This window comes from Euleptes europaea, chromosome 12 (genome assembly GCF_029931775.1).
Source record: "Euleptes europaea isolate rEulEur1 chromosome 12, rEulEur1.hap1, whole genome shotgun sequence".
In the NCBI taxonomy this organism is placed as follows: Eukaryota; Metazoa; Chordata; class Lepidosauria; order Squamata; family Sphaerodactylidae; genus Euleptes; species Euleptes europaea.
The window spans coordinates 15,004,143-15,032,110 of NC_079323.1; the positions used below are offsets into that span (position 1 = coordinate 15,004,143).

The window sequence follows — 27,968 nt, forward strand, 5'->3', positions numbered from 1 at the left end:
AAAAATCACAGTTGGGGAGTCTCAATGCGTGGTTCAATACTTCTGGGTATTGGCAGAGAGCAAAATGATTTCATCCCTTATGAATATGATGCTACATGTAGTTTACATTCAGTAGTGTTGCCCTAAATCAAGTACCCATGTACAGAAGCCGGTTCCATCTGAGTGGATTGTATTACAAGGCTCATTTTAATGATACCAACTATTTAACTCAACAATTGTTGCCGGAAGCACAGGGAAACTTTCCATGTAAATAGACAATTAGGCAGGCTTAAAGTTAACAAGGCTATCACCACATTCACTTAAATTAATATTTGTAGTGCTTCGTGAAAATATGGAAATAATTACCTGCTTAATTATGTATTGTGTGAGGTTAATGATACATCACTTGAAGCCGTTTGCCCTTCAGATTTCCGATGCCTTAGGTCAAATCTCCAGGTAGGGAGGGGCTGCGTCTTGCATACTAAAGTTTCCAGATTCAATCCTTGGCATCTCCAGTTAAAAACTCTGCAAAGGCAGGTGTTAGAAAAGGTCTTTCTCTGCTTGAGATTATGAAGAGCCACAGTTAACTCAAAGAGCCAAACTGAATGTTATAGTTTTCAAAGAGTTGAGCCTGGGTTTCCCAGACACAACTCATCTTTCCCACAGTCACAGAGCAGCTGTAGGGAATAGGGTTGCCAGGTCCCTCTTTGCCACTGGTGGGAGGTTTTTGGGACGGAACCTGAGGAGGGTGGGGTTTGGGGAGGGGAGGGACTTCAATGCCATAGAGTCTAATTGCCAAAGTGGCCATTTTCTCCAGGTGAACTGATCTCTGTCAGCTGGAGATCAGTTGTAATAGCAGGAGATCTCCAGCTAGTACCATACCTGGAGGTTGGCAATCCTAGTAGGGAATGACTTTTTTTAAAAAAAGGAGAGCCCAAACAGGCTCGCAACCGCATTGTGGGGTGGACGAAGGGCTCTGTGTGGTTCCTCGTGGCTGCAGTGTGGCTGCTGGGAGCACAAATTGAGTCTGGGGAACCTGGCCTAATTTTTTTAAAAAAACTGTCATGTTAAGCTTGGCCCTGAGATATCTGTCCTTTGTTGTCACAAACGCTGACCATTTCTTATGTATGGAATCTGAAATGATCTTAGCAAATCAGAATTGCTTGCTTTTAGGATGAGCTTTCTTGAAGTGGGTACCTGGAAACCTCCTTTGGCATTTATTGAATGTTGGCAGTGATCTCTTCTGAATCTGATCAAGCTGCTTCTTCCCTTTTGGCCTTTGAGTATCTCTTCTCTTGGTATGAAAGTGAGGTGGGGGTCAGCTTCCTTTTTAACTATTTTGGGGGGCAGCCTGACACCTGATATGACTGGCATAACATCTGCCAGTCAGGGTTGACAATACTGAGCTAGATGGGTCTGTGCTTTGATTTGATACACAGCAGCTTCATATTCTATTATAAATTTCTATAGAACTGAATGAATGATGATGCAGAATTATAATAGCTAAGCATCTGGATGTGTACTAGATCTCTGCCATTCATAAGAACATAAGAAAAGCCATGCTGGATCAGACCAAGGCCCATCAAGTCCAGCAGTCTGTTCACACAGTAGCCAACCAGGTGCCTCTAGGAAGCACACAAACAAGACGACTGCGGCAGCACTATCCTGCCTGTGTTCCACCGCACCTAATATATTTGGCATGCTCCTCTGATCCTGGAGAGAATAGGTATGCATCATGACTAGTTGCCATGGATCAGCCCTCTCCTCTTAAAATCTTCCAGGTTGACAGCCATCACCACATCCTGGGGCAGAGAGTTCCACAATTTAACTATGTGTTGTGTAAAGAAATACTTCCCTTTATCAGTTTTGAATCTCTCACCCTCCAGCTTCAGCAGATAAGCCCATATTAATCATGTCTTATAGGGCAAATTTCTATTTCAAGTTAAGCCATCTAACAGTTGGATGGTGTGAGTTTGAGGATGGTTTGTTTGATGTCTTCTTAACATTCAAAACTTAATCTTATGTAACTAAATATAAAAGAAACTAAGTGTTTACCTTTTCTCATTCTCATTTGTGGGTGTTTATTGGAGCTGGCAGAGAGAATAGGTTGTTGCTCCAAGATCATTATAGGTTTTTTAAAAAAACATGGGGAGCAGTATTTGCTAATTATCTTGCTTCTGCTTTTACGGGCAGAAAGAGATTTACAGTACTGGAAGAATAATGAATATGTGGAATGAAATCTGTTGTTCTGTGAATCTAATGAAGAATCTAGAGATTGATTTCGAGGAAAATAAATATTAAATATCCCATCAACCTCAACATGTATATGTAATAGAGCCTGTTATAAAATGAATAGAAATGGGCACTAGAACTGAATTTAGATACGGTGTCCAAAGATACTTTCATTTGGATTCTTCCATGAAGTCATTGTTGCTGTATTACCATTTTCTCTTTTTATTCATGTTACCTTGGCTAGCTTCCTTTTGTCATGGCACTTGCTCAGGTTATGGGCTGGATTAATTCCACTGACCAGTCCACAGCATTTTCTGCTGGTACAAGAAGCCTTCCGCTGACCTTGCATTAGGGAAGGTTCCTTGCGCTGGAAGCGAATGCCACTGTCAGTGGAATGGCTCTCCAGATTCCACCCCATGTAACATAATGCCACCCTGATGAAGTAATTCATCGGGTTGCCAACCTCCAGGTGGTGGCTGGAGATCTCCTGCTATTACAACTGATCTCCATCCAATAAAGATGAGTTGTAATAGCACAAGATCTCCTGCCACCACCTGGAGGTTGGCAACCCTACAGCCTGTGCTTGCGCAGTTCCCATGTGTGCCTGCAGAGAAGACCACCCTATGAGCAACCGTTACAGGTAAATGCGACACTGTTTTTCTTTGAGTTGAGTTCAGCTTCTGCCAAAATAATTCTTAAAGTGCCTCTTGACAACAGTGCACCACTATCAACATCAATTACTTTGCTGGTAGAAGGAAGGCCTTGAGATGTTTTCATGGGATTGTGAAGTAACTGAGGCTGTGCGGGGTGGAGGGGGTGTACAGTCTTTAAAAAAAAAAGGATGTGTTTGTGCAAATTGATAAGAAAATAGAATTAGCAACCAGACTGAAGTATGTGGAAGAGGAGAGGTAGGGAAAGAGCTGGGCTTAGGATTGCCAGCTCTGGGTTGGAAAATACCTAGAGATTTAGGGGGTGGAGCCTAAAGAGGTTGGAGCATGTGGAGGGGAGGGACTTCAATGGAATATAAGCCACAGAGTCCACGCTCCAAAGCAGCCATTTTCTCCAGGGGGACTTATCTTGGTTGTCTGGAGACCAGATGTAATATCAGGAGATATCCAGGAGTCACCTGTAAGTTTGAACACATGAACACATGAAGCTGCCTTATACTGAATCAGACCCTTGGTCCATCAAAGTTAATATTGTCTACTCAGACTGGCAGCGGCTCTCCAAGGTCTCAGGCAGAGGTCTTTCACATCACCTACTTGCCTAGTCCCTTGGAGACGCTGGGGATTGAACCTGGGACCTTCTGCATGCCAAGCAGAGGCTCTACCAGTGAGCCACGCCCCCACCACAAGGTTGGCAGCCCTAGCTGGGCTTGAGGGACATGGCACGACAAACATTCAATTAAATGGCATCAGGGTAAAGATAGCACCTGTTGAGGGAAGAGGGAAGTTTTGTGCTATGAATTGTGGAAATTTGATGCTAATCAGGGCAGGCTTAAAAAGGGACTGCATAAGTTTCTCATAATTTATGATGGGTAGCCATGTTAGTCTGTCAATAGCAGTAGAAAAGAACTTTGTGTTTGTATGTGATGCTTTCAGGATTTATTTTATTCGCATAAACTCCTATCTGAATCCTACTGTATGCTGATGATACCCTGCCTTTCCTTTATGATCGTTCAGGATAGATCATAGCAAAGCTGTGGTAAACCCCACTCATGGATAACAAAATAACACTGTTGTGCAAACTCCCCCAAAAAGAATTGCTGCCATTTGTGGAAGGGGCATGGTGGTATGCCAATAAAGGTTAACGAAATGAAATGAAATGGAAGGGGCATGGAGCAAATTATCAGTGTGGAGGCAACCTGGGATACAAATGGTAGGCTTCTGTCATGACTCAATATCTCTGTTTGCACACTCTTGTGGGTTCAGTTATCCCACATATTTTCCACTGGAGCACGAGCCTCCATTTGGTATAAAGCAGGGGTGGGGAACCTTTTTTCTGCCAAGGGACATTTGGATATTTATAACATCATTCACGGGCCATACAAAATTATCAACGTAAAAATTGGCCAACCAAGCCCCAAGCAGGCAGCTGCTCCAGATGACCCACACACACACTGCAAGCAGGCAGGCATCCAATCGGTGGTGCATTCACCCACCTGGTGGCACAAGATGGTCTGTTGCACCAGCCGGGTGTAGCTATCCAGCTGCACGCCAGAGTTGCTCCTGCTCCACATGGTCAGAGCCACATTCTACAGCCATCTCTTGCTACCTCTGCCTGCAGGGATGAAATGAGGACACACTGGTTAAGAATCCCCCCCCCCCCGTGCATTCTGGCCCTGCCCCCTTTAATCCCTCCATTGTCACCACTTCCACCCCCAGCCCTCTTGTAGTACAGAGGGAATACATTTCTCCATGGCCCAGGTGGGAAAGGGTTAACACAGTTTCTTGGGCGGTCCTAGCAGCTCCATAGCTAACGACTCTTCTGCAAGGGATCAAAAAGGTTCCTTTTCTCAGCAAAACAAACTCACATCCACCTTGAATAGAGGCTATTCCTGTCCGCGGGAGGGGGCGGATCGCCAGATCCTTCTGAGCTAGAGATCTGCCAGGACCCATGAAGAGCCAGACCAAATAATTTTGCGGGCCTTAAACGGCCCCTGGGCCAGATGTTCCCCACCCCTGGTATAAAGCAAGAAATGGCTTTGTGGCACATTAATGGGAATCTTAGCATATTACTTCTAGCGCTCCAATGGCCTTCCAACACTGAGCATCATATTAGACGATAATCTGTTCTAAATACAAGGATGAAGAAAATCAGCTGCATGAGAGATCCCAGCAATTTTGTTCTGAGCTGCGGGATTTAACAACAATCAGGTTCTTTCTAATTAGGTTGGCGATATTGAAAATAACAAATTCAATATAGAGAAGGGCTATCAGAAATTCATACAGGGTCAGTTGGTATCCTGGCTACCCAAGAACTTTCAGCAAAGTAATAACTTACTCCTAGCTCCTCCGAGATTTAGAGGCTTATAAGTCTATCATGAAAGACAGGGAAAGAGGGAGACTCCACCAGACATTCAAGGAGAAATAAAGGTTTCAACTATTTACAAATACTTTATTCCACATAATCTACATTAAAGAATATTGACAGGTTCCATATCTAGGCTAATGTGAAATGACAGATTGCTCGGATCAGAACACTCTGAAAGGCCGCGAGATAGATGAGTCGCCACTTCCCAACCTGCTTTGCATCTAAAAAGCCCCATGACTAGCATACAGCACAAACCAATTTCATACCCCCAGTGAAGATGTCAGATGAGAAAAGTAGGAAATAGGAAACAGAACCATTTAAGATACATTTTTTTTCCCTTTTAACCTACTTGCTGATTTGGAGGTTGACGCAAATCTTTCTCTCTCTCTCTCTTTTTTAGTCTATGCCTTCCTTTCTTAAAGAAGAAATGTTGTTATACATTAATTCCTTCATTATTAACTCCTCTTTGCAGAAAATATAAGAATCAAAGTTGAGGGTTGTTTTTTTTAAATACGGCAACCGATTAAACGTCAGGAGAAGAAGAAAAATTCTACCACAATGCCCAACTTGTTTCCGGGACCTGCTATGCAATGAGCAGAGTTTCCTTAAAGACATTCCTCTCAAAATTGCAATCCAATTTGATCAACGTAGTAAATTTTCTGTCAAAAAGTGTAGAGCTGGCCTCTGGCTTAGACAGTTTCATACAGGATAGAGTTATCACTACTATTAGCCATGGTAGCTAAATGAAACTTGAATGCAGAGAGCTATACCTCTGGGTACCAGATTATGGGAATAAACATCTCCTTTATGCCCCCTGAGAACTTCCAGTCACATGTGTTTGCCTGCTGTGGAGAGAAAACACAGGACCACATGAACCTTGGTCTGATCCAGCAGAGGTCCCACAAGACCTTCTGGTAATGGAATGAGGAACACTCCAGTGTAGTGGTTTACAAGCAGAGGGAACTGCTGACCTGATATATGGGATGCTATAATACTGGAGATGGTCAAAGGGTAAGAATGCAGCCAACAAGAAGCAGGTGATAATCTTTTTTCTCAACCTATTGCAGTTGTCCAGAGGGTGGTGTGGCATATTCTCACCCAACACAAACCAGGCAGGTTGGATAAAATATATCTTTTATCCAACCTTTCCTCCAATATGTTCAGGGTGTAATACATAGTTGTCCCCTCCTCTAGTTTTTTAGGCGCCAAGGTGATCCCCTACATTAGCTGACTGGTTCCTCTGTAGGGTGGCCAGGATGTCCATTCTGGGGATCAACCTGTCCCCTGCTGTCCCTCAATGCAGCAATGGGAGCAAAAATGGGGAAGGAGACGGTGTCGCACGATGTGGCGATCTCACTTCCAGGGGAAGCAGTAATGGCACTGTGTTGAGCAACGTTTTAAGAATTCCCTGAACCTCTATGGTATTTACCATAGAGACTGGGGGTGTTCCTAAAACGTCAGTCGAGGCAGTGATGTCAATCAATGCTCTCCCTCCTCATGCCCCACCACCACAAAATTCCCAAGATTGCCAGGCTTATGCCTAGCTATCCTGTTCCACAGTCTGATCAACTCACCACTTAGATGCATGATTAACTGCTCATAGATGAAATCCCTGTTTTTCTCTCTGCTGGAAGCCAGACAAACTCCACTTGTTTTCAATGTAAATATATTTTCTATAGAAGCAATTTCTCCCTACTCCTTGTGAGGAAAGGGCAACTCTTCCATCTTAACCCTGTTATTAAAATTGACAACAAAATCACATGATAAAATGTCAGGTTGATGAAATCACCCATCTGTGTAATCAGATCATTTTCCGTGAACGAAGATGCTGTTCTTCTTATTTTGTTTAAAAGTAGATGTGAGCGAGCTGAGCACATACCCTTAAAATATCTGTAGCATTGTTGCAGGAAAAACAATAATTACATGATATGTTTGCCATCTTCTCAGTGTCACACTGCAACCAATAAGTACATATGATTTTGATTTGTCTGCTGGTAATTTGTTTTGCCCGCCAGAATAATTTCTACTGGGATTTTCCATTTGGGATGTTTACCTTTTATCACATTGGTACCTTGCACTGCAGTCAAAAGCTCTGCTCACGACCTGAGTTTGATCCTGACGGAAGTCGGTTTCAGGTAGCCAGCTCAAGGTTGACTCAAGGTTGACCCATCCTTCTGAGGTTGGTAAAATGAGTACCCAGCTTGCTGGGGATAAAGTGTAGATGACTGGGGAAGGCAATGGCAAACCACCCCGTAAACAGAGTCTGCCTAGTAAATGTCAGGATGTGACTTCACCCCATGGGTCAGGAATGACCCGGTGCTTGCACAGGGGACTACCTTCACCTTTTTATCTTGCCCTTTACCTCCAAAGAGATCCAGTTGCCTACATGAGGTTGTTCTATTGGGGTGACAGCCATATGAGGTAAGCCAGTTTGAGAGAGAGAGGCTGGCCCATTACCATTCAATTGACATCTCTGCTGAAAGAGAGTTTCAGTCCAGGTTTCCCACTTAAAGTCCCAGCTCCCTCACCATCACACACTATTGGATCTCCACACTGGTCTCCTAGAAGTTATGGAGGCTATCATATATATTTCTTTCAAATACAGATTTTGGACATATTAACTATCATATACATTCTACATCTATAGCATTCTATCTATTGGCCTGGATTTTTGAGCTTCCCTCCTGCTTGCTTTCCAGTTTGTTTTCTGGCTTCCTTCCTCCAGCCACCCTTTTTCTGTTTTAATCAGGCTGGTTTTTGTTTCCCTCATGTTGTGAGCCAGCGTGGTGTCATGGTTAAGAGTGGTGGATTGGATTGGTGGGCTCTAATCTGGAGAACCGAGTTTGATTTCCCACATGAGCAGGGGAGGATAATCTGGTGAACTGGGTTGTTTTCCCCACTCCTACACATGAAACCAGCTTGGTGACCTTGGACTAGTCACAGCTCTCTCAGCCCCACCTACCTCACAGGGTGCCTGTTGTGGGGAGGGGAAGGGAAAGGCGATTGTAAGCTGGTTTGATTCTTCTTCTTGGTATAATTTCGATAATTTGACATCTCAACATCGGGGGTTGACAGATTAGCAGGCACCATATTTTATTATTGTTATCCCCCTGTGTATTTTAATGTATTATCCTTCTGTTTGTATTTTATGTCTTATTATCTGTTATTAGTGATGTGTTTTATCCTGTTGTAAACTGCCCTGAGCTCTTCTTTGGCAGGGGAAGGGCAGATTATAAATAAATAAATAATCCAACTCAAGTCTGCTCCATGGGGTTTACTCTCAGGAAAATTGTTCTTGTGTGAGTGTAATGTGCTGTTCAGTTGCAGATGACTTATGGTGACCCCATAGGGTTTTCAAGGCAAGAGAGAAGCTGAGGTGGTTTGCCGTTGCCTTCCTCTGCAAAGTCTTCCTTCATGGTCTCCCATCTCAAGTACCAATCTAGCTTACCTTCCAAAATCTGATGAGATCGGGCTATAAAATACCATCCCTAAGTTGTTTTTAGGATTGCCCTATTAGACTTCCATTGCCTGGTAAAATCTTGTTTGGCTCTTCTAATTGAATGTTAATTCAATTGAATAGGGCTCTTCTAATTGAATTATTATTTTGGGTCTTGCAATGGATGTCTTTGGGTTTTTTACTGATGCTGATTGCAGGCTTTTATATATTTGTAGCATGAATTTGTTTAGCCTATTGCTAAGACTTTTTCTATTCAAACCAGGTTTTTCATGTTAATGGTTTTTTTTTGGGGGGGGGGGGTTTGGTAAACTGCCATGAATACGTTGATAAAGTAGGAAGTCAGAGTGTGAATGTGCTAAATAAATAAATGTAGTGGAACCTAATGTCTTAGAGCGCAAAGAAGGGCCTCTATTGCTGACTTGCAGGTCTCCCATTCAGTTTTGATCCTACCGGTTGGCTCCTGGCAGCAGTCAATCCCTGATGTTATAACCCTGAGGCTAGATCACAGTAAAGCATCATAATGGAGCCCAACTTGAAAACAGATGTGAAGTGATTAGATGGAGGACCGACTTGATAGTCGACAGATAATCCTCTTGTAATCCATCTCTCAGCATCTCACTGTACTGGCTGCCTGACCTTTCAGTGCCCCTGGATTTTCCTTTGCGACCACTTAGTCTACCTGCTGCATTACTGAGAAGAGAGACATTCCCTTTTCAAGATAGCCCATTTTTCACGACAGTGAGACTTCTCTCACCCAATAAATCTCATAAACAGGCACAAAACAACGAAGCTGTAATTTATTTTTTCTTTCCTCGGTGGGCTCATACAGTATGTCCATATGATGCGGAAAGCCCTGACAAGTTTAGGTTCTTTTTAGGGGCTTTTTTTGTTTTATTTTGAGAAACCAGCTCCTAATTCTGTGTCTGGGAAGATCAGTCAATCAAACGGGTGAGAGAGAGAGAGAGAGAGAGAGAGAGAGATGAAGTTCATTATATGCGGATGACATCATGATTAGCTGCCAGGGTGTGCTATATTAATTTTAATAATAATTGAGGACTGAGGTGTGTTTTCTCAGAGTACAAGATAAATTTGAAAAGGTTTGAATTGTTAAATCTGCATTTTGATGAAACTGTAAAACGAGAACCAAGGATGTAAGCAAAAAACAGTCAAACGCATCAGATGTAGCGAGTAAAATCTAAGAAAATGGCACAAAGATAGATATACAGCAGCAATCGAGGCTGGGAAGTTTTAACATTATCACGTATGGGGAAGACACTTGTAGTTAAAATTAATCTAATTCTGAATTTCTTGATTCCACTTCTGGTCAATTTGTTTAGATATTCACAGCCAACTTTTCTCCAATAGTGGCTTACAACCTTGTTCTCCCTTCCTCCATTTTATCTTCACAATAACAACAACCCTGTGAGGTCGGTTAAGCTGAAAGAGAGGGGCTGGCCCAAGGGCACCCAGAGAGTTTCTGTGGCAGAGTGGGCACATCACATTACAAAATATATGTTAAAAGGTGGGGGCAGACATGATCATTGTTTTATTGGGGGAGAGAGGAATTATGGTGACATCAGAATATTCAGAGCACAATTGGAGTTTATCGGTGTCAAATATTTTCATTAATAAAAATTTTGTTAGACCCATGCATAAATAAGAGAATGAAAAGAGATCTGATACTGTGTAAGGTAATATCAACCAAATGATGAAGATGTGGGATTAATACCATTGGATGTCTCGTCCAGACATTTTACTAATGCAGCCAGCAACGCACCATTTGCAGATTTAACTTGCATCAACACCATGGATCTTTTTAGAAAAGGGTCACATAATGCCAAGCCTCGCACCGGCGTCCAGACAGTGCACCTCTGTGCGTAGTCCTCCTGGGGGCGTTCCAGGGCGTTCCCATGCCGGTCCAGGGGGGAGTCACGTTTAGGCAGCCTCCTAAGCCCTTTTGGCTCAGGAACACCCCCTTTTCACTTACTTGCACATAAGCCACCTTTCATGGTGGTGTAGCCCCATGGAACCCTATGGAGCAGTTCCACAGTGCTTGCACATAAGGGCAAGGTTTCGGCCTCAGTGGGGGGCAAAACCTCTTTTGGAGGCAGCGCAGCCCTCCCCCTCAGGAATGGGCTGCCCACCTCTGAGCCACTGGTTAATGGGGAAACCCCAGGGGGGGAAGTCAATCCTTGGGGCAAAACTGAAGATTCCAAGAAACACAGTGCTGCTGCTGCAGCAGCAAATGGCAGCCTCGAGTCCAGTTAATTTATGTAGGAGGAGAGTACTCAAAAAGTATGAACATTCTGTCCTTACTTTTTATTAAAGAAGAGGTAAAAGATGGCAGCCGGAAATTCTGGGGAAAGTGTGGAAAAGGAGAGTTGCTTGGGCTGTCAGACATTTTTCAGTCCCCTCCCCAACGCTCCTGTTTTTGCACCAGAGAAATATTGTTCCCAGAGTTTCAGCTGAGCTTCTCTGTAGCCCAGCTTGTCTCATATTGTGATGTCATTATGCTGAGTGTTTCTCCATTCCTGCTCCACATCCTTGGTGCCCCATTCTCAGGACTCAAACGATGTGCAATGTGATATTGCTGGGATATAGGATAAAATATGGTGGAGGAGGAAAGGCTGGACATACGGCTGCAGATTTCAGCAGCAGCCCTGTGTTCTTCTGTGTCAAGTTTAATTCCACCCTTTTCCCTTCTGATTGCATTTAGATAGTGGGCTGCAGAACTGTAATAAATGAAAATGATGTGTATTAGTAGCTGGATCCCATTTTTATCTTTCTTCTGCACTGCCATAGAAAAATACTATAAATCATCTTTTGCCATATATAATTAACTTTCTCTTCTTTCTCCATCTGCTTTTACTTCTTATCACAATTACATTTTAGATTTTATGTTTAAGGTCACTATTAGGTTCCAGTTGAGCAGCTGATGCCTAATACTGAAGCATCTTTTGGTGATAAAGATGCACTTTTCAAATCTGAAAGAAAAATGTCTTTTAAAAAAATAATACTTTCTCCTTCTGTAGAAGATTAATCCACTTGTTTGGGAGGTTTGAGCCTTTTGTGTTCGAGAAAGAGAAGGAATAAAATGAGTTTATCTCTGCCATCGTTGGTGAACCGAATGGATTCTGCTAGTATATTCATCATTTTTAAAGAAACGTAGTCAGAGACTCATAATTTTATTTATGAGTCCTTAAAGATGTTGCTACAGAAGTCGTCGGCAGTTGAGATAATACTGTATATGCTATTTCAGGATAAAAACCTTTTTTATAATTTTCAGGATAACTGTTCTTCCAGATGGGACCCTGAGAATCCTGAATGCCTCCAAAGTGGATGAGGGAAGATATGTATGCCGAGGAGAAAACATATTTGGTTCTGCGGAATTAGCAGCTTCTGTGTTTATTAAAGGTACGGAATAACAGGGATCCTGTGTCACGTAGAATTGCCTCTCTTCTTCACACACAGTGCCGGTTTTATGGCCATGCCCCAGTTGTCTCTAGTGTGGGCCTGCCCAATTTGTGATCTGCTAATAGGGTTGCCAACCTCCAGGTCTTAGCTGGAGATCTCCTGCTATTGTAACTGATCTCCAGCCAATAGAGATCAGTTCACCTGGAGAAAATGGCCGCTTTGGCAACTGGACTCCATAGCATAGAAGTCCCTCCCCTCCCCAAACCCCGCCCTCCTCAGGCTCTGCTCCCAAAACCTCCCACTGGTGGTGAAGAGGGACCTGGCAACCCTATCTGCTAAACAGACTGTCAGCCATTTATGGAACTGTGAAATGGTGAGTGGAGAGTGAAGGTCCTGGGAAGTCACAACACATGACTAGTGGAGAGCCAGAGTGGTTTAATAGGTAGCATGTCAGACTAGGACTTTGGAGACCTAGGTTCAAACCCCCACTCTACCATGGAGGTTTGCTGGCTGATCTTGGGCAAGTCACTCTCTCAGCCCAACTTCCCAACAGGGTTGTTGTTGTGAGGATGAGAGGGAGGAGAGGAGACCAAAGGGGTAATCTGCTTTGGGTTCTTGTTCGGGAGAAAAGTAGGGTATAAATATGTAAATAAATAAATAGTGTTGGTCTGTATTTGACTTGGTGGATCACAAAAGGTGATCAATACACTTCTTAGGGCCTATCTTCACTTTGGGACAATCCTTTTCCCTGTCAAGTATAGTGTTTGCTTTGTAAGATTACAGGGCCAGGATGTATCATAAAGGGATGTTGGCTCTCACTGGCATAGCCGCAAAAAATATCACCTGAAACTGTTCAGGTAAAACCATCTTCTGATGACTTCATCATTGAAAAAGTAGCATGTGAATTGGCCTCTAGTTTACATTCTCTGGCTCACTCATCAAGCCATTGATTCTATTTCTCTCTCCAGTGCCTACCCGGATAGACCTGTCTCCAAAGAGGACCGAGCTAACTGTGGGAGAAAGCATTGTCCTCAGTTGCAAAGCTTTTCATGACCCCACGTTAGATGTCATCTTCCACTGGACGTTGAATGGTCAGCCCATCGATTTTGAGAAGGAAGGTGGACACTTTGAAAGCATCCTGGTGGTAAGCGTGATCCATACTCTCTGATGAGTGAATAAAAACTATTTTACTAAAGAAATAGTAAAAGTTCAAACATAACTGGAAGAGAAGTAATTACATTCAGGAGAGCAAAAAGGAAATATTAGCTCAGAGAAATTAAATACATCTCATTTTGGTTAATTGAAGCATGGGAGTATTTGCATAGCCAGTAAGAATATAGCCATGAATCTTACAGGAATATATTGATTTGACATTCATTCATGAGTTACTATTCTTTCTGTCATGCCATCATCTGGAGAGGGGCTGTGGCTCAGTGGTACAGCATTTACTTTGTATGCAAAAGATCATGGGTTCAATCCCCAGCATCTCCAGTTAAAGGAATCAGGTAGCAGGTGATGTGAACACCTCCACCTGAGATCCTGGAGACCTACGGTCAGTAAGAGTAAATAATACTGACCTTGATACACCAGTAGTTTGGGAGCTTTATTGTTCACATAATCAAACTACATTCCACAGGGCACTTTACAAAGTGCCAGAAAACAGGCCCATGCCCTGAGCACCTCGCAAACTAGAATCTGACTTGAGGAAATCAGCAAAGGGAGGAGACGGAGGTGGTAGCAGGGTCCAGTTGGGTCCATTTGATTGTGCCAAGTGAGTGTGCGGTCAGTAGGAATATGAAGCTGTGTCTCAGCTAGGGTTGCCAGCTCTGGGTTGGGAACTATCTGAAGGTTTTGGGGGTGGAGCCTGAGGAGGGAAGGGTTTGGGGAGGAGAGGGCCTTCAAAGCCATAGAGTCCACCTTCCAAAGCTGCCATTTTCTCCAGGTGAACTGATCTCTGTCTCCAGGAGATCCGATATAATCCCAGGAGATCTCCAGCTACCACCATAGTCTGAGCTGTGTCTTGTTGTCCTCCCTGACTGTTTACCATGCTGGTTCTTTAGCTCTAGCAGCAGTGAGGGGCTGGTTCCTGCTCCAACTCAGGGCTACATACTCTTAGACTATTTTAAGTAGGGGATGTGAACAAAGTGGTTGTGCTAAAACCTTCAGTTTTACAGAGGTAATGATGGTGTTCTTGCCAGTACCAAGCATAGGAATACAAGGGTGGAATTGTTTGAGGCACCAGGACGTGTTTTGCTGAAGGCAATAAATAGGGTTGCCAGCTCCAGGTTGGGAAATACCTGGAGATTTACCCAGTTGCCTGTGAATAAAGAAGCTCCTCTTAGGAAAGTGTTTTACCTTGACTCAGAAAGACTTAACCTGACATTGAGACCAATGATGACTGATTGTTCTCAGTTTTCTGTGAGGAAGGAAGAGTAGGCCTTCACCCCCATTGAGGCCCCAATTTAACCTCCGAGGAAGGTTGAGTAAGGTTGAGAACTTGACAATGACATTTCAATGGAGTATGAATAATGTAAAGATGGTACAAAAGAAACCAAAGACAGCAACAAATCTGAGGCAAATCAAAACAAATTAGACGAACATTATACAAAATTCAAGAGAAGTTCAAATGGGCATTTGCCTCATTCCTACTTTTGAGTTTGTGGTTGTCTGTTCCTGATCTGTATGAAACTCTTGGTTTGAACAGGGTTGAAACCACTACTCTGTAGCCCCTCTCCAACTTTTCGACTTTTCAATTAATATTTTTGTCTTTTAGAACCTGTCTGGAAAGCCTGTCAGTTGCCGAGAGAATCTCTGTGGGCAGTAAGGCCCATTAATTAAACTATGAGTCATGTACACAAAAACAACATTACTTGTCACCAACTGCCATACTGATTATGTGGAGGCTGTTGTGGGCAGAGGCAATAACCAGTTAAAATTTTCTTTGGAAAGTCATAGGCAAGTTTACTGCATAGGACATCTTTTAATTGGAAAATTCCTGTTAAATAAATTGTGTGAGTCATTCCGATGGTGCATAAATGTTTTGCCAGTGGTAGGGAAAGAGAAAAGTGGCCATTATCCCATTTTTCCATTATAGCTTTTTTCCTCCGTTGGCTTCCTGATTAAAAGAAAGAAAGAAAAAAAGCTTAAGTGAGTACAGCACTCACAACTACGTTTTTCTGTTGAATTATTTAACCCCGAAGACATATGCTCTGATTCAGCAACTGCTTAGCGGTGCAAGAGTTTTGATGTGCATACAGAGATCCTCTTACTGTAAAGGTTTCTTCGTTCATTTATCTGAAGGAATTTGCCTGCATGTGCCTTTCCATACCCTGGTGACTAGTAGACTGCAAGAACTCCATCCGTACATTACTGTACACGAGGGGTTCTGGGTAGGTCTGTTGATCCAGAACAAAGACAAGATGGAATGAAATAGGACGCCCAAATACCTGAACGAGGAAACCTGGGAAATCTTCTGCCCATTAATTATCCATGTGTCTCTTTTGGTGGAAGAGTGAGGAGCAAACTTAATAATTTTAGTTTTAGTAAAATTTATAGATAATTCCTCATGCAAACAATAAGTATGGAACCTTTTCAGGGAGGTCTGTTAATCCATGGACGAGCATATGTTTGGCACTCAGAAACTACCAAATTCAATCTCTGGCATCCCCAGCTAAAGGGTTTGGGACTGAGGCTATAAAAAGCCTGAATCCTTGGAGAGGTATGGGAGATCACTGAAGATGATATAGGGGTGATGGACAGACCAATGGTCTGAGAGCATAAGGATTCTTCTTGTGTTCTGGTGTGGGGCTGTAATTTAATGTACTGTGAAACTACAAATCCAAAGTTAACAACCTCTTTTTAAATATTATGTGTAATATGCAATAACATTGCTTCTGCCCTGTTATTTGGGCTCTCTGGATCAGAGGTTCCCAAACTGTGCTCCCAAATCCCAAAAGGATTGCCCTAAGGGGAGAAAAAAGGTTCTTAAAAATCTGTATTGCTTAAGCATCAAAACCCACAGAGGTTGGTCATGGAATTGTTTTACCATTTACTCTTGCTTAATTATTTGAATAAAAGTTACTTCTCTAGCTCCTGCAAAAGAGTAGGTGGGCATTCAAATAATCAAAGTGGAAATAATGGGAAGCGACATTATATTTAAATAAACATAATGAAATGAGATAACCTTTACCACCACCATCTATTACATGCTTGATATCAATCCTTTTCCCCATGACTGTACAGAATAGAGCTACATTTCAGTATTTTTGTGACATAAGCGATAAGTCACAGTGCAAGGGATATGCTTAGAAATATTTAGAGATATTTAGCTTGGAAAGAAGGTGGTTAAGGGGAGAAGGGGGTTAAGGGGAGACATGATAGAGGTCTATAAAATTATGCATGGTTTGGAGAGAGTGGACAGGGGGAAGCTTTTCTCCTTCTCTCATAATACTAGAATGCGGGGTCATCTGCTGAAGCTGGAGGGAGAGAGATTCAAAACTGATAAAAGGAAATATTTCTTCACACAACACATAGTTCAATTGTGGAACTCCCTGCCCCAGGATGTGGGGATGGCTGCCAACTTGGAAGGCTTTAAGAGGGGAGTGGACATGTTCATGGAGGAGAGGGATATCCATGGCTACTAGTTAAAATGGATACTAGTCATGATGCCTGCCTGTTCTCTCCAGGATCAGAGGAGCATGCCGAATATATTAGGTGCTGTGGAATACAGGCAGGATAATGCTGCTGCAGGCTTTCCAGGGTCTCAGGCAGAGGACTTTCACATCACCTACTGCCTGGTCTTTTTAACTGGAGATACCAGGGATTGAACTTGGAACTTTCTGCATGCCAAGCAGATGCTCTCCCACTGAGCCATGGCCCCTCCCCACTAAGACCGCCCCTGTTTGGCTCAGTGGGTCACAAGTTGTGAAGGCTTGCTACAGAGGAGTCGTCGTTTCCTATTCCGTTTTGTTGAGATGAACTACATTTCACAGGATTCTGTGCTGTTTCTGTTGTCTCTCCTTCCTGAAGCTATGGTTCAGCCTATTGCTGGCTGTCTCCTGTTTAGCTATATAGATTGAATATACATGTGCTTTCCCAAGGAGTGTATTAGGATTCAATAGCTGTGAGCCACCTAGCAGAGTGTCAGGTACCATTATTAAAAGCACCGAGGCAGTAAAACCAGACAGTCGCTCTCCGTAGATGATACTTTTTTTATTTTCCTTAACAACAAAGCACATATTAAATGTAAATTATTCTCTGAGGGGAAGGAAAATGTGGACTGATTTTGGTCTTATTCTTTAACTATCTGTAGTTTTATTTCGGAAACATTCGTCTTCTTGAACACCTCATATTTCACAGCTAATAAGCATCGTCGTGCTAGACAAGTTGCAAACTTTGAATCCCCAAGTTGGCACCTTACTGAAGTGAAATGCAGCAGTTCATCATATCTTCCATCCTCAGAGCTGCAGTGAACTAGCTGAGTTGTGAAGTACCTGAGCGAACATCCAGCTGTACTACAGAAAGAAGAAAATCATTCCCTAGCGTTTTTGGATCCAGTTGGCTTGGATCAGCAAGCCCACGCCAAAGCAACCTCCATTTCCTGCCAGCACTCAATGGACTGGTGGGAGAAAATGGGGCGGCAATGAGGATGGCATCTGGTGACACCATGATGTCATTTCCAGCTGCATAACCAGAAGTGACATCACTGCATTGCTGAGTTCTCATTTCGCTAGAGTGTCTGGTAACAGGGTGACATCACTTCCAGTTACGCAACTGGAAATGATGTTCTGGCATCACCGTATGCCACGAAGGCAATACTGGTGAAATATCAGCTGAGTGTTAACTCCTTTTCAGGGTTTGTATTTGGCAGGGTTTTTCCATAGATATAGGTATAGATGTAGATACAGAGTCACTGGAAAAGACAGTAATCAGTGGCGGACCTACATTTTTGGGGCCGTGAAGCTTGAACCATTATGGGGCCCTCTTCACAACCAGCAACAGTAGGGCAACATCCAACAAGGTCCAAAGGGCCTTGCTGCCCTTGGTGGGGTGGAGTCCTTGAAAATGGGACATCCAGTGAGCCCCTCCCACCAGCAACGAGGCCTGGGTAACCACTGTTATCTTCTTCAGTGGGGCTGTTCTGTGGCGGATGTATTATGGGGAGGGGCTGTGGCTCAGTGGTAGAGCATCTGCTTGGCATGCAGAAGGTCCCAGGTTCAATCCCCAGCATCTCCAGTTAAAGGGACTAGGCAAGTAGGTGATGTGAAAGACCTCTGCCTGAGACCCTAGAAAGCCTCTGCTGGTCTGAGCAGACAATACTGACATTGATGGACCAAGGGTCTGAGTCAGTATAAGGCAGCTTCATGTGTTCATGTGTATTGGTTCATTCTCTAATAGAGAGGTAGAAGGTCATCAGAGGGGGCTCGTTAGGAGAAAGAGGTGAACATCAGATTTTTGGTGTTAAAATGCACACACGAGATGAGTGCAGCTTGAACTGAGAATTCAGATGTCTTTTACGGCTCCGATTGGTTCTAGCCTAATGGCTGAACTATAGAATTATTAAGCTGTGCACCAACAAAGGATTTGAGTATCCAGCTCCTGAAATGTTGGCTATGAATAGATTCTGGTGAGCTCGGTGAGCCCATACAGCTGGGGGTTCGGGCGCTACAAGCCCCCAAGAAAACTTTGAAGTGTGACCAATTACAGGGACATTTTGAGGCCATATGAAATGGATATTAGAGCATATTCTAAGGTCAATATTAAGTACTTCAACCCATCAGCTTATGATTCTATCACTAAAATAGCCTTATTTTAATAACAAACACTTAAAAAAACTCCATTGGTTTTGTTGAAAAATTCACTCATTAAAAAAAAGGTTGCTTCAGGGCTCCTCCGGAAATAGGGGCCCTGAAGCTTAAGCTTCATTATTTTCATAGTAGATCCACCACTGACAGTCATGCTAGGAAAAGTTGAAGGCAGCAGGAAAAGAGGAAGACCCAGCAAGAGATGGATTGACTCTATAGAGGAAGCCACGGCCCTCAGTTTGCAAGGCCTGAGCAAGGCTGTTAAAGTTAAGATGTTTTGGAGGACATTGATTCATAGGATCGCCATGAGTCAGAAGTGACTTGACGACACTTAACATAGATATAGATATAGATATGGCAAACCACCTCCGAACATCTCTTGCCTTGAAAACCCGATGGGGTTGCCATAAGTCAGCTGTGACTTCACAGCACATACACGCGCACACACAAACAATAAAACACTAACTCTGTTTGTGTAGGGTTGCCAGCTCTGGACTGGGAAATACCTGGAGATTTTGGGGGCGGAGCCTGGGGAGGGTGGGGTTTGGAGTGAGGGGGTACTTCAATGCCATAGAGTCCAATTGCCGAAGCAGCCATTTTCTCCAGGGGAACTGATCTCTATCAGCTGGAGATCAGTTGCAATAGCAGGAGATGTCCAGCCACAACTTGGAGGTTGAGCAAAAAGGGGTTTTGATATAACAAGCACACAAGCCACAAATAATAAAAATTAGCAATGTCTATGTCAATTTAAATTATATTGTGTAAGCAACATACAACATCACAAGCCATGCATCAAAAAGCATATTACAGCATATGCTTAAATAACAAAGTACAAATGTCTCCACAACACAATTCAGAATCAATGTACAATGTAAGGTACAGGACCCAAGATGTACAACAAATTTGAGCCAGAAAGTATCAGCAAACAGTAGCATGTCCCAAAAGAAAAAAGCGCTGTGCAGGGCATGCGCAATGGAAACTTTGAAGCTGAGTCAACACCGTATTTGCATCTCAAAGTAGCATGTCCCTAAGGAAAAAGCGCTGCGCGGGGTATGCGCACTAACCACTTGGAGGTTGGCAACCCTATATTTGTGGCATGGGTACTGATATGTTGTAAGTATTATGAAAAGAAACATGTAGTTCAGCAAGAAGACACCCAACCAAAAACTCAGCATATTATCTATTAAGTGCTGAAAGGGATGATGTGTTATTGTCATTCAACACAGTGCAGCAGTTCTAAGAACCAGGATAGCAGTTTAAGAAGATTAGCTTTATCGTTTGCCACTCTGCATAGGGTTTTTTTTTCTTTTTCAAATAAACAAGTGACTCCACAGTTATTCTTCTTCAGCTTTAACATACTGTTTGAAGCAGCCCTCTTCTATGCTACACTGTGTGGGGGAGAGGGAATGAACCCAGCCATATGGTTTAAAAGGGCTAGAAATTCAGTACAATCTCAAGGCCCAGCTGAGCTGATCGCACTGTGTTAAGATGGTTTCAGGCTGCTTGCCAACAGCTGATAAAGCCACTGCTTCCTCATACCACTAAAGCCATACCACTAAAGCCAGAGTGGATTTTGTTGGTTGACTTCTGTTGACTTAAATTTAATCTGCAATTTTGTTTACATATATGATTCCATTCAGAATGAACTGGTTGCATCTGGCACAAAATTTCCACTTGCACTAGAGCTCTTGCACTAGAAGAAATGCAAGAAAAAGACTGCAGTAACTGCTTAGGGCGTTGGCCTAGGCTAGCCCGATCGCATCAGATGTTGGAAGCTAAGCAGGTCATCCCTGGTTATTACTTGGATGGGAAATCACCAAAGAAGTCTAAGGTTGCTACACAGAAGCAGGCAAACCACCTCTGGTTGCCATAAGTCAGCTGTGACTTGACGGCACTTTCCACCACCATCTGCTTATGCTAAGTCAGACTTATTGTATCTTCGTTTGTGTTTCTTCTTGCACAAGATCTCGAGCAACTAATTTCTGGGCTCTCTGATGAATAGATAGGAAAGTGGCAAATGTTGCACAATTAGGGTTGCCGCTCCAGGTTGGGAAATACCTGGAATTTTTGGGTTTGGGTTTGGAGCCTTGGCCACACCATCCCCGGTCGCCGAAAGGACAGGAATAGGCAGTTAGGGATCTCCATTTCTACTTTCTATGACAGTGGTTCCCAACCTTTTTTGACCAGGGACCACTAGGACTTTTTTGTTCGGTGCAGGGACCCCAAGGTTCAAAATAAAAATTCTGAGAATTTGAAAATAAACTTTAATCATAACTGTTAGTTAAACATTAAACTTAGAATAATATTTGAATATATATATTTTATAATATAAAACTTTTAATTGAAAATATTAATTTATTATGGGTTTATAACTTTGTTTCGCGGACCTTAATTTAGTTCTCGTGGACCCCTGGGGGTCCACGGACCCCTGGTTGGGAACCAGTGTTCTATGATGAAGGGACTTTTGACTCTCGAAAGCTTATACCCCAAAGATCTTGTTAGTCTCTTAAAAGTTCTATCATAATCAAATCTTACTTGTAGCAAGGTATTTTCTAGCGGAGGGAGAATTCTTAGCCAGAGTAGCTGGATCTAACCCTGAAACTTTTAACAATTCCAATAAAACATATTATGGTTCAAATGGCACATTGTACCACATCATGTGTTTAATCTGTTCCAAAAATTAGTTCCAATAACTTTTATTGAAGTTGAAAGAATTTTTATACCTGTAGAAATGAACAGATGCTCATATTCACTAAATGACTCTGTGGCAATAAAATTACCCCCAATGTATTGAGCTAAGACAATGGCTTAGATCTGGCGATGCACCAGCAGAAATGTCAATGGGCTTAGTGCAGTACCTCTTGCACAATATCTTGTGTGTGGCGTTGCCAACCTCCAGGTGGTGGCTGGAGATCTCCCACTACTACAACTGATCTCCAGCCGATAGAGATCAGTTCCCCTGGAAAAAATGGCGCTTTGGCAATTGGACTCTATGGCATTGAAGTCCCTCCCCTTTCTAAACCCTGCCCTCCTCAGGCTCCACCCCAAAAACCTCCCACTGGTGGCAAAGAGGGACCTGGCAGCGCTTGCTGCTGGGTGGGGGGAGATAAGCTGAAGACAGATGGCAATTAAATGCAGGCTGGCTATTGGGTGGGAAGGAGAGAAGGAAGCAAAAAAAGGGGAGGGGCTATGGGGACTTTCAGGAGAAGTAAAGAGGAAGTAGTGAGGGAGGGGGAAATGAGATGCCTCCCGCAAATCCTTGCGGGTTCCTGCTTGCCCATTTATAATAATCATAGTAGTTTACATAGATCTTCCTGTACCACTTATTTTGAGTGTGGGGGAAGGGGAAGCCCCCGGTGTCGTGGTGCTTTGTGAAACCGGTACCCCTAAAGTACCGATTAAAAGCTCATCCTCTATTTTAAGAACGGAAGATGTATCGTCTTTTTTAAAACGACGCTTTTATCATTTCGTTTTCCAGCAAGAATCCTCTGCAGATTTAATGATCAGGAACATTCTTCTGATGCATGCTGGCAGATATGGCTGCAGGGTACAGACTACAGCAGACAGTGTGTCAGATGAGGCAGAACTCCTTGTTAGGGGTGAGTATGCTAATAACACAGTCTGAGGACACAATCAACATAAATTATCATACAAAGACATTCAAATGCACCGGATTTCGAGCCTTTCGCTACTCCACACTGTACTTGCTGCTCTCTTCTTTATTTCTTTTTTTTCCTTTTTTTTTTTTGGTCTTTGAAAACAAGAACGTGTGGTTAAAGTTTGCAGAGGCCAATAATGAACAGCCTGAACATTGACTTAAGGCTTCGGTGTGTGTGTTTTTAAGTGACTAAAGACTCAAATGGTTGGGTGAGGTATAAATTATACAAATAACCTTGGCCCTACACAAATATACTTAGAGAAGAGGTTTTTTAAAAGTTTTTAAAAAACTTATTGAAAGGATGCTTGGGATACCAAAAAAACCCTGAAAGGAAGTATAAAGGACAACCTGAAAGAAGCAAAAAAATCAAGACTGGGCTGCAGAGTAATAGGAAGTATCAGACTCTTGTACTTCCTGTTGCCTTCCCATCATCCAAAGCCTTGCTAGTTGACTCTTCAATGCAGGCCAAGGAAACAGCTTAGTATTGACTCCTCCAGGATTGCAGAGGAAGAATCAGGAGGTAGGGGCTAAAGCCAAGCTATGCCACCAAACTCTTTCAAATGGCCTGGGTTTTTATAGTCTTTAGCCAAGCACAGAAAAGTTTGAAAATAATTCCAGCCAAAAAACACCTTCTGGGATTGGTGAAAGAATACTGTTCTTCCTTGCCTTGGTTCCTATAGGCCACTGAGAATTCCTAGCCCTCCTCCCTCCTCCTCTCTAGGTTGTCCTCTGTTGCAATCCAGGTAGAAGCTCCAGTGAAGCTTTCCAATTGGCCACTCCAACATTCCTGTTCCCTCCCTCCTGCTGCCCTGGAAACCAGCCAGGGGGCAGGGATATGAAGAAAGGAGATAGCTCTCCTTTAAACACAAGGGCCACAAAATGGAATACCAAAACCCGAAAAGCTGAATATTTAGTCGGCTTTTTCGGGAATTGCCTATTCGGCTTTGGGCAGATTCCCATGTTTTGGTATTAGGTTTACCTGAAACCCGAATATTGCCAAAATGGCTAATTTCAGGTTTATTTTTGGTTTGGGTATATTGATATGGCCAACCCTAATGGAGACCCAAAGCAGTTTATATCATTCTTCTATCCTCCATTTTATCCTTATAATGACCCAGAGAGGTAAGTTAGGCTGTCAGTGTGTCAAGGTCATAGAGTGAAGGTTTGAACCTGGGTCTTCCAGATCCTAATCTGAAATTCTAATCACTACACAACATGGCATTCATGTAGTAGCTGCTGTACTAAGTAACAAGTGGCCAGGCCTGAGTGAGTAATGCAAGTAGCATGATAGCAAGTTTCCTGGTGGTTGCTGCTGGCCCTGGCCCTGATGTGTCCTATTTCAAAAGCCAAAACAGCCCTAGAAATGGCCCTGTGTCTCCCTCTTACTGACAAAAAACAATGCTTGAAGGCTAGCAATACTGTTGTGGTTGCCTAGCAACCTTTCAATGGCCGGTAAGATCATAGTGGACATTTGTTTCTTAAAAGTACATGTGCGTATTCTATTATTTGGCAGGGTGGTTATCCCCCTAAATGTTTGCTTCAGATTTCAGATTTCTCTGCAAACCTAGGGCTTATCGCAGGTTTGTAGAAAGTTCTGTCTTGTCTCTTCATGATTCTCCATAAAATATATAAACCTCTGCCATTGCCTTCCCCTAGTGATCTTTTTCTTAATTAAAAAGTTCCAAATGCTTTAGCCGTTCCATGTCCGAAAAGAGCTTCATTTCCAGCTCTAAAATAGTCAGAAACATGCAAAATGTTCCAAATAGATCTCTACAAAGTCATTGTGATACTGTTTTTATTTAATTTTCTGCCACTTTCCTTAGCACAGAATTTGTAGTGGTCACCTGTTCAATGCCCAGTAACTCAGCCAGAAGAAAACACTGGCATCCCTAGCGCTACCATCGAACAGTTTTTCCAACCACTCTGAATTCCTGATGCGCCTTCCCCATTTTTTTTTGTTGTTGTTGTTGTTCACAGTTTTACAAAGGAGTGAGAATATTTCTGCCCCAGTGCTGGCTCTGTCTGCTGTTCTTTGAATGCTGGTGCCAATTGATTTGTGTGTGTGTGTGTTTTGAACAACTCGCCCCACCAACCAAGGCATTCACACTGGGCCAAGGAAATTATGACACTGGGATCACACTTGTTTGTCTCTGTTTGTCAAGTTTCAAGTTTGTCAAGTTGTCAAGTTTCAGCAAAACAAGCTTTGGTCCCTGTCAGCAAACAATGAGTACAGTTCTAGATGCTGATTCTGGAACAAATTTTCCCTTCTGATTAGTGTCCCCAGCCCTGGCACCTTGGATTTATTTGAGCATCTTGGCTGCTTCCTGTGTATTTCAATTAGCATGAAATTAGAGTGGGGTGTTTTTAAAATTAAAACTTGGTGGTTTTTTGATATGACCTGTAATCCTTATTGCATTTGCAGTACTCCTGATTTCATTCCCCAAACAATATATAAAGCAAAAGTCATAATGCCAGACAACTTATAATGTCCACGTTTGACACATTAATAATGTGAACGGAAGGACAGTGAAGTACCCAATATCCACATGCTAGACAGCAAATTACCTTCTATGGAAGACGCCAATGATGGCTTTGCTCTGTGTTTTCCAAAGCTTTTTTTTCCACTCCAAGGAACCCTTGTAGTATCTGCCACATGGGCCTTGGGAATTGCAGGACATTCTAGACAGATTTCTAAGGTGCCCTTTCAGTTTCAGAGAGCCAGTATGGTGTAGTGGTTAAGAACGGTGGTTTGCAGTGGTGGAGTCTGACCTGGAGAAGCAGGTTTGATTCCCCACTCCTCCACATGAGCGGTGGAGGCTAATCTGGTGAACTGGATTTGTTTCCCTGCTCCTACACATAAAGCCAGCTGGGTGACCTTGGGCTAGTCACAGCTCTTAGAGCTCTCTCAGCCCCACCTACCTCACAGAGTGTCTGTTGTGGGGAGGGGAAGGGAAGGTGATTGTAAGCTGGTTTGATTCTTACAATTCTTACAATTTGTAAGCCGGTAGAGAAAGTTGGCATATAAAAACCAACTCTTCTTCTTCCTGTGGGGTGCTGCCTTGTTCTCTGGGCCTTGCCACTGAGCGCTGCCAACTTAGCGCGTGCCCAAGCATGAAGTCAACTCTCCCTTGAATTGAATGGTAGGGGATGATAGGCAGATGCTGTCAAGCTGTCTTTGGGGGAAGCTAGTCTGCCATTACTCAGCACAGTAGAGGTCTGCCGTGGGAGGGGTGTGTGATGAAAACTGTGTTTCCCTATTTAGCACTGGTCAGAGTTGCCAATGTACACATCCTCAGGAATTATGTTTTGCATAATGCTTGGGAGATGTAAGTTGCCCTGGAGGCTAGCTCTATAACAAGCATTGACCATCAATTCACATGCTCCAACATGAGTTCATAGAATCACAGAGTTGGAGGGGGCCATGCAGGCCATCTAGTCCAACCCCCTGCTCAATTCCTGAAGCATCCCTGACAAGTGTTTGTCCAGCCACTGCTTGAAGACTGCCAATTAGGGGGAGCTCACCACCTCCTTAGTTGACAGCTCTGTACTGTCTGGCCATTGCAAGGACTATGGGGAATTGTGATCATTTTGTCAGTGCAAAATTGTGCGTTATCTTTTGCGGAGGAGTACCCCAAAGCCACATTACTTAATTGAAAGTTTTTGCATGTCCCTAACTTCCAGACCTTCTTTATTACTTCAGCTTCTGCTCCAGAACAACTCCAGAACAATAGTCTCCATACCTATTCTGGGGTTGCCCAACAAAACAGAGTGCAACTTCCTTTTGCTTTCATTCTACAACTTACGCAGACAGTACATTTCTCTTTCATGTCAAGACCACGATGAAATAGTTGCTTATTAGGTTTGCCCAAAAGGGATCTTATTATCCGAGCTTTGTCTGGACTGAAGTTCTCTTGATTTGCTTTGCAAACTTTGTTTGCCAAGTATGAAACCCAAGTGAATAATTGGCATTGATAAGTGACATCGCTGTACCCTCTCTGTTGCTGATAGTAGTACAGACTACGCCACCATAACCTTATCCATCACCCGGAGAAGCTGTAGCAAATGATTGCAACCCATTTCAGAGCATTCAGCTTAAATGCTCTATCTCTAAAGGATGTTCTTGATGCTCTCCTTCTCTGTCTGCCCCTCTCTCTCTCTCTTTGGGCGAAAACGCATGGTCGCTTTAGCCTCCTTTATTCCCTGTTTAAGCCAGGATTCAGCCAGGATCGAACGCACGTTCAGCGAAACGCATGCATTTCCTGGCTGAAACAGGGAATAAAGGAGGCTAAAGCGACCATCCATTTTCGCCCTTTCTCTTTTTTCTCTTTCTCTGTCTCTCTCTCTGTCTCTCTCTCTCTCTCACACACACACACACTTTCTCCCTCTCTGCAAGTACATGGCATGGCAGCTTCTCCATTATTCCAACAAGTTTGCTGTCAAGATCCTGACAGGCGTAATCTTTTAGTCTATACGGGGCTTAAATTGAACATTGCATCGCTTCTGTCTGGTGACATCTATTATGATTGAGATTGTAAAATGTATGGCGATGCAAAGGAAAAGGCCACCGACAGCTTACGCAGAAATCCCACTGGTACATTAAAAGAGAGTCTTTGTCTTACGAATCTGTACTGGAAAAAAAACCCTAATTTATAAAGTACCCCAGAGTTCCTTCCTTGCCTTCCTTGTTTTCAAAAATGGCACATTATCATTCTTCAAGGTGCTGTTCTAGTTTATCCCCCCCCCCAAAAAAAAGAACATTTGAATTTTTATCTCGCATGTTTGTGAGCAAAGAAAAAGCCCTCTCTGGAATTGTGATTCATTGATTTGTCCTGAACAGTCCTGTGATCTCTGTAATTATTTTCCTTTATTCTTTTCTCTTGTTGCCTCTGATGTTCCATTAATGGTTCCACTAATTGTTAACAATGGCAGGGATCAAAGACGGCGATCCCTCTCATTAAGTGCAAGGAGTAAGAATGACTTTGCAAATGAAATAAGTGCCTCAGGTTTTATGTAGACATCTTTTAAAATATGTGGTAGAAGTACATATGAGAACCAGCGTGGCGTAGTGGTTAAGGTGTCAGACTAGGACCTGGGAAACCCAGGTTTGAATCCCCTCTCACACCATGGAGTCTTGCTGAGTGACCTTGGGCCAGTCACACCCTCTCAACCTGACCTTGGATGGAGACCTTCAAGGACTATCAGGGTTGTGACATGGAAGCAGGCAATGGTAAACCACCTCTGAAGGTCTCTTTCCTTGAAAACCCTACAGGGTTGCCATAAGTCAGCAGTGACTTGATGTGGGGTGGGGAAGTATGTGCCCTGCCCTGCCCTGGATGGCCCAGGCTAGCCCAATCTCATCAGATCTCAGGAGCTATTCAGGGTTGGCCCTGGT

General features: G+C 43.2%; 1 protein-coding gene across 1 annotated transcript in view; it reads left to right on the forward strand.

Moving 5' to 3' along the window:
- Positions 1–27,968, forward strand: part of CNTN5 (contactin 5) — a 368,571-nt gene that overhangs the window by 286,069 nt on the left and 54,534 nt on the right. The window contains exons 12-14 of the mRNA XM_056858114.1: positions 11,988–12,115; positions 13,084–13,259; positions 22,397–22,517. Coding sequence (XP_056714092.1) covers positions 11,988–12,115; positions 13,084–13,259; positions 22,397–22,517 — 425 coding nt within the window. The remainder of the gene's footprint in view (positions 1–11,987; positions 12,116–13,083; positions 13,260–22,396; positions 22,518–27,968) is intronic.